We start from the raw sequence: 7,296 nt of genomic DNA, 5'->3' as shown, positions 1-7,296 counted from the left end.
TCCCCTGGACCCCCATTGCCTGCTGTCCGTTCTCTCCTTTTTCTTGCCCTTCTTGAGTTTTAGCAAGGCATGTGAGCACTCAGCCAGATTTGTCCCAGCTTCTCCTGCAGTAAGGACCAGCCATGTGACTAAAGTTTTGGCCCTTGGAGTGTGTACAGGAGTGATATGTGAAAATTACAAATCGGTCGCATCCTTAAAACGGAAGCCAGCTGCCCCCACTCCCTTCTTTCTCGCCCATCTCTGTGGGCTGAAATGCGAAAGTGCTGGTGGTGAAACAAGTCAGCCATATAGGCATAGATAACATCCTAGGGCAGAGGTTCTCAAACTTAGCGCACATCAGCATAGCTGTAAATTCTGACTCGGCGGGTCTGTATCATTCCTAACAAGTTTCCAAGTGATGCTAGTGCTACTGGTCAGGCTCACTGAGTAGAAAGTTCTTATTTGACAAGATGAAAATGATCCATCACGAGGCCAGTTGGTGGATGTCTAGCTTAGAATCCAAGTTTCCTGACACCCCGCCCAGCATCTTTTTCCATACTACCATGTTATCATATTTCATATTGAGTTATATTTTTGAATACATGATTTTTCCCAGTGAAAAATGATTTATTGGGAGGGGTATGATTTTTATGCAAAATTTCCCACATGAAATGGTTCAATGAGTGCTTGTGCCAAAGAGTCTGACATCAGATTGCAAATCTCTAAGATGGACCACCAGATAAAAAGTTCTGAAGTGAAAAGCTGTCATTATTGTTTACACTAAGGGCTATTCAGGTTCCTTGCTTCCTCTGACGCCCACTTTTAACCTTCTGACTGGTTCGTTTTTACCCTCTTACCATTTCATTATTAAAATATGAGCCAACTCTGAAAAGGAGTTTGGTGATGGGAAAAAACTGAAATTATTTAAATTGAGACTTGGGGATTTTCTGTGGGTAATTATCCATATCCCATGTTACGAAAGAAAAAAATGTTTTTTAATTAGAATATAAAGCGATTCTCTTTGAAAATGTGAGCTGGAAGAAGTCAGTCCTGGATATTGGGAGTGTATTTGTCCCTCTGAAAAATTTTGACCCCAGAATGAATAAGGCTGTGATGAAAGACATTGGGGGTATATTAAATTTTCTTCTAGCATTGATGGGGGTGGGTGGAAATAAAGACTACGAAGGAGGGTGAAAACTAGGTGATTGGGAGAAAGAAAAGACAAGACAGAGAAACTTGTTAATTACAGGACTTTCTGAGCAAGATATTTTTCTTCCTTTCACAAGTTAGAAGAAGCTATTGAATAATTCATGCCAACAGTGGAAAGGCTGCCTTTTTCCTGGGTGATGAATAACTGAACAGGAGAGAGCGCAGAGTGGGTTCACCACATGAGCCGCCCCTCTTGCTTCTGAGCACAGGGTGGGTGCTCTCTTTTCGAGCTCAGCTTCTGCTTTGCAGCAAAGCATCCTTGCTGCTGCTGCTGCTGCTGCTGCTGCTGCCTGCCTGCCTGCCTGCCTGGGCTTGCAGCCCGCCACTTTCCTTTCCCCAGCCCTGCTGCCAGCTGAGAAGTCTCCGGGCAGCTGCTGGTTTCTGCATAGGACCACGTGTGTGGATGCTGCTTGGGAGAAGTGGGCACTTGCTCTTGGCACTGATCCCAGCTGAGTTTCTCCTGTTGATTTCGGGACCACAGATGCTGCTGCGGAGGAGGTATTTCCTGGCATCCCTCCCTCTGCTACCACCAGCTGAGGACCAGCCCCAAATTAAGGTACCCTCAGACCCTTTCCCCTGGCATCCTCCCCAGCTGAGATAGCTCTGCTTTCTTCTGGTAACTAGGGGCTCCATCTGGCATTATTCGTGTGTGTGTGTGTGTGTGTGTGTGTGTGTGTGTGTGTGTGTGTGTTTGGGGAAGAAGAGGAGGCTGTTCTGTTCTTGGTATTTCTTGGTATTGCTGTTTAGGGCTCCCCTGGTTTCTGCTGAATGCAAAGAGGCCTCTCTTGGAGACATTCCCGAGGCAGGCACCTGTCATCTGCCACCCCCGATCTCCTCGAGATCCCTCTCTCCCCCTCCCCCAGCCCATTATTCTGCTTCAGCCTTTTGTGTCGGTGGCAGAAGGCTGAAGGGACGTCTTTGCCCTCCCGGCAGGCGGCAGGCGGGTGTCAGGATGGGCCGCGCTGCGAGAAGCCAACGCTAGCCTGCAAGGTGTGAAGAGTTGGCCAGAATGACCAACTCCTCCTCCACGTCCGCCTCCTCCACCACTGGGGGGTCGCTGCTGCTGCTCTGTGAGGAAGAGGAGTCGTGGGCGGGCCGGCGCATTCCTGTGTCCCTCCTGTACTCAGGCCTGGCCATCGGGGGCACGCTGGCCAACGGCATGGTCATCTATCTCGTGTCGTCCTTCCGAAAGCTGCAGACCACCAGCAACGCCTTCATCGTGAACGGCTGCGCCGCGGACCTCAGCGTCTGCGCCCTCTGGATGCCGCAGGAGGCGGTGCTCGGGCTCCTGCCCGCCGGCTCCGCGGAGCCCCCCGGGGACTGGGACGGCGCTGGGGGCAGCTACCGCCTGCTGCGGGGCGGGCTGCTGGGCCTCGGGCTCACCGTCTCCCTCCTGTCCCACTGCCTCGTGGCCCTGAACCGCTACCTGCTCATCACCCGGGCGCCCGCCACCTACCAGGCGCTGTATCAGCGGCGCCACACCGCAGGCATGCTGGCGCTGTCCTGGGCGCTGGCCCTGGGCCTCGTGCTGCTGCTCCCGCCCTGGGCGCCGCGGCCCGGCGCCGCGCCCCCGCGCGTGCACTACCCCGCGCTGCTGGCGGCCGCGGCGCTGCTGGCGCAGACGGCGCTGCTGCTGCACTGCTACCTGGGCATCGTGCGCCGCGTGCGCGTCAGCGTCAAGCGGGTCAGCGTCCTCAACTTCCACCTGCTGCACCAGCTGCCCGGCTGCGCCGCCGCCGCCGCCGCCTTCCCCAGCGCCCCGCACGCGCCCGGCCCGGGGGGCGCCGCGCTCCCCGCGCCCGCCCAGCCGCTGCCGCCCGCGCTGCAGCCGCGACGGGCGCAGCGGCGCCTCAGCGGCCTGTCGGTGCTGCTGCTCTGCTGCGTCTTCCTGCTGGCCACGCAGCCGCTGGTGTGGGTGAGCCTGGCCAGCGGCTTCTCGCTGCCCGTGCCCTGGGGCGTGCAGGCGGCCAGCTGGCTCCTGTGCTGCGCGCTGTCGGCGCTCAACCCGCTGCTCTACACGTGGAGGAACGAGGAGTTCCGCCGCTCCGTGCGCTCCGTCCTGCCCGGCGTGGGCGACGCGGCGGCCGCCGCCGCCGCCGCCACGGCCGTGCCCGCCGTGTCCCAGGCGCAGCTGGGCACTCGCGCCGCCGGCCAGCACTGGTGACCCGGCCGGGGCCCGCGCGAGGCGGAGAGTTTGGGTTCCTGCGCTTGTACAGTTTCCCCTGCCTGGATGAAGACTCTTGGGCGAAGAAGCCCAGTAAATTGGTTCGAAGATTCCGCCTTTGACCCCAAAGGGATACCTGAATCAAGCGAGGTGTCTTCCTAAATGGGGTCCTCCATTTTGAATGGCTACCCAGTTTTTACCCTTTGTTTCTGTGTTTTAGAGAAATCCTAAAATTAAAACACTGGAGACTTCAAGAACCGGCAGACTGGCATTTGAAAAGAACCAGTTAATGTATTTCAACACTTTTTGAAGATGAGCTTTCGTAATGTATTACCACTCCCACTTTCATCGTCTTACAATATCTGTGAAGCGCCTTGAGTGTGCATGAGCCAAAGGAGACACTACTGAAGAAGAAAATAATATCCGAGAAGCACTTTAGAAAGTAACCTGTCTTTGAGGATGCTTCTGCTATAATTTACGCTTTGTATATTCACCCGAAGAATGAAGCCGCAGATATGCCCACCAGTAACGAGTTGCCATGAAGACCTCAAGCCCTTTATTCTTAAAAGGGTTTTTATAAAGTAAAATCATTCCTGAATGAGAGAGAATCTTAGCCAGTAAGGAAATAAACAAATGTATTATTATTTTATACTCCTTTTTTGCACTTCTAAGACTGATAAATGGCAATGAGTGTTCAAGTGGAATTTTTCCATTGTGCTGATTGATGCTCTGGGGCAGCAATGGAATTTTGAAAATAAATAAGAGGGTTACCTATTTTAGGTACCAGTTTCACGTTTTTCTATAGCATGCACACCTGTTGCTACCCTCACTTTGTAATCCATTTACTTGCCTTATGAGTGTGAATGCAGCTCTGTACTTTAATGGTTACTAAGGAGAATAAGTTCTGTTTTCTCTTTACCATTTAAAATATCTCAATGCACATGATATAATTAAACACTAATAATACCATGACTGCATAGCTAATATTAGCTGCTGTTGCATGCTCCTAGATGCTAGAACTTATTGGGCATGTGGTCTACTAAAGCAATACCCCTTAGACAAGGACATTTTACTTCTTCCAGACACCAGAGGAAGTGGCCTTCAATTATTGGAAAAGAGACACAGAGACACCCTTGGCTACCTGGAGGAGTTCTTGTCTTGACTCAGTTTATGAGAAAATGCCCAGCTGGAACTTTATCTTGCAAATGGAACCACAGTCAAGATGGATTAATACCATGCTTTGGCTCTGCGAAGCCTTCTGTGCTCTTTTAGAGTTTTGAGAGCCGTGCATTGGAAAGCAGCACTGTTTCTTATGTAGCTCATATATATTACCACGACGTTAATATCGTGTCTGTTAAAGGAGATGTAATAAACTCAGTTATATATAATGGACAGTTCAAATGGGAATCTGTTTTAAAATGTATGATTTGAGGCTTGTCATTTTCATCTTTGGTTTACTAAATTTATTTAGAAATATTTGAAATGCACAATTGTGTGAAACCACTTTATAAAATTAAAATGGGAAGAAATTTTAAATAAGCATCTATCAGCAGTCTGACCACTAGTTACATCAAATCTGGGGCTGAACAGCCTCAGTTGACCATATAATTGCTTTGTAAGCCAGGAGAGTGGGAACACTTGTGCATTTGAATAATTATGAGAGTTGCAGGAAATTTTGACATGTCTGTAGTAAAACAAAGCAAAACAAATATGTTCATCACCAATAATAGATCAGCAGTCATTTTATTAATCTATCCCTTAGTGCATGCACCATTTCTCTCTTTCTAAGGTTTCTTCCACTCACATTTTCCTTGATTCAAATAATTAATTAAAGTTCAGAAAACTATTCTTCTGAGTTGTTTCCTTCTGTCTCTGGTCTTTTTGCAAACCTCCCTGAGCACTCTATAACAGATGACACTGTTTTAAAGCTCTAGTAATGAAAGTGCATTGTTTGTTCTGGCTTTATTTATTTTTATTTTTAGTTTCTAAAATTATTTCTACTTTATATAATCAAATAGGGTCCAAATGCCAGCATTACAAAGAAATAGGTATAATCTCCTTTCCTCTCCCATAATTCATTTGGGGACTAGGCGACAAACCCAGAGCTGAAGATTTTCCAGTTTGGAGAGGCTGGGGCACTTTTCCAAATCTCTTTCAGAAAGGTCTTCTTTTAGGCCTTTATCCTTGTATCTCCCAATGTTCCTATAATCGTTCGCGTATAAACTTAGTTTTATGCCTACCTGATATCTTGCAATGTTTCTGGCTAAAACAGAACCATCTCCTGTTGGCTCAGTGCCATGTGGAAGACCTAATTTGGGTTATATTTACTGGTAATTAACTCTGCAGGACTGATTCACTTTTAATTTCAAAGTAGCAATGTGTCTAAAAATGTCTTTCTAGGGCACTAACTGGGAGTGTTGGAGTTATTGCTTTTACAAATTAAGTTAATGAAGATTGTGTTCTTATTTAAATGAAACCACATATTATCCACTCAGGAATGGAAAATCCTAATTGCTGTTGTGGGCTGCTTTGCTTTGCTTTTCCTCCTTTTTTCCCCTTAGGTATGCCTCTTAAGACATATAGCAACACTCTCTGCCCCTTGTACTTTAATGGGTAAATTCTAGGATGTAATAGGTGTTACTCCTAGCACGTCCTTCCTTCCAAAATGAAGTATGTGCTTAACTAATAATTCCATTTTGTACAGAGGCAACCATAGGGGATTTTTATCTTAAACATTATAGGGAGATTTCCAAGGTCAGACAAGTTTCCTTATCTCTCAGGACTGGGGAGAAAGTTTTCTACAATGGAGGTATTATTCTCTTCTGGAGAATCCAGTGGGAGGGGAGAGTGGAACTGAGGGAGGAGGAAGGAATGCTCTTTAACTCTAGGAAAGAGAAAGCCATAGAAAAGATTTGCTCAGCAAGTGAACATTGGTCATGGTTCAGTGTAACTCTTGTTTTCCTGATGATGACCATCTTGGCCAACTTAATTGCTTCAAGCATAACCTTTTCTCTGTTCTCCCAGGGACTCAGACAATGCTCATCTGACTATCAGTCCTTTGAGCTAACTTGACAAAGTGCACCAATGGCATAAATTTAAATTTAAGAATATTGAGCAATACTATAGATGCCCCTTACTTTCAGACATTTTTAAATATTTATGGGTTCTGGGGCAAGAATGGAGCTCCAGATGGGAGGTTTTGGTCTGCAAGAACAAGGGGGCACCCCTTCTTTCCACCTCTACTCTCTCTTTCAGTACTTTTAGGGGGCTCACACATATGTGGGGACTCAGTCCCCAGGTCTAAGCTCTGCACATACCCACCACTCCACCAGCCACCTCACCCACCTGTAGGACCTATACTAGGGTCAGAGCACGTCCTGGAAGTGGCCTCGAGCCATTTGGGTAGGGAATTCCTAAGGTCCGGGTACCAGCACCTGTTAGGAGGGCACGGGCTCTAGGTGGGCACATTTCCTTGAGACTCCTCTCCCTGTGGGGAGGGGAGTGGCCAGAGGAGGGTGGGAGCAGACGCGTCGAAGCATGAGACCTGCATCGGGACTCCAGTTTCTCCAGTCTAAGGGCCATACTGCTTTCACACAGGTCCTTCTCAGGTAGTCTCTCCCAGCTCCTCTCACCTGCGGGGACTCCTTAAACAGGTGCCATACACAGGGTCTCCCCAGCTACTTAATCACATCAGGCCTAATGCAATAGGTGAGGAGGATGGTGAGGGGGTGGGAAGGGTGTAGATGAAACAAAGTAGGTCAGATGTGGAGCGGAGTGGTAGGCCATGGGTCGAAAGCAACAATAAGAAATTTCCGTCCTAACTGCTACTTTAAATTCAAGATGAAATCATTGGACGTGTGCAGTTATTTCTCTGGACCTTGCATAGAAAACTGTGTATCTCTGATTTGTAAAGCCTTCAACATTACTAATCGATGGCCGTGCTG

General features: G+C 48.3%; 1 protein-coding gene across 2 annotated transcripts; it reads left to right on the top strand.

Moving 5' to 3' along the window:
• Positions 1 to 1,559: 1,559 nt before the first annotated feature.
• GPR88 (G protein-coupled receptor 88) lies at positions 1,560 to 7,060 on the top strand. Of its 2 annotated transcripts, none has more exons than XM_036235143.1 (2): positions 1,560 to 1,686; positions 2,122 to 7,060. In XM_036235143.1, the coding sequence occupies exon 2, from the start codon at positions 2,198 to 2,200 to the stop codon at positions 3,350 to 3,352; it is 1,155 nt and encodes a 384-aa protein (XP_036091036.1). In that variant the 5' UTR covers positions 1,560 to 1,686; positions 2,122 to 2,197; the 3' UTR covers positions 3,353 to 7,060. The 2 variants fall into 2 exon arrangements, with proteins under 2 accessions (XP_036091036.1, XP_036091035.1); XM_036235142.1 differs by having other exon boundaries at positions 1,560 to 1,744.
• Positions 7,061 to 7,296: the final 236 nt, after the last annotated feature.

Source organism: Rousettus aegyptiacus, unplaced genomic scaffold, assembly GCF_014176215.1.
Source record: "Rousettus aegyptiacus isolate mRouAeg1 unplaced genomic scaffold, mRouAeg1.p scaffold_m13_p_17, whole genome shotgun sequence".
Taxonomy (NCBI): Eukaryota; Metazoa; Chordata; class Mammalia; order Chiroptera; family Pteropodidae; genus Rousettus; species Rousettus aegyptiacus.
Note: the sequence above shows the minus strand (reverse complement) of the source record. Positions and strands in the feature narration are given on the sequence as shown.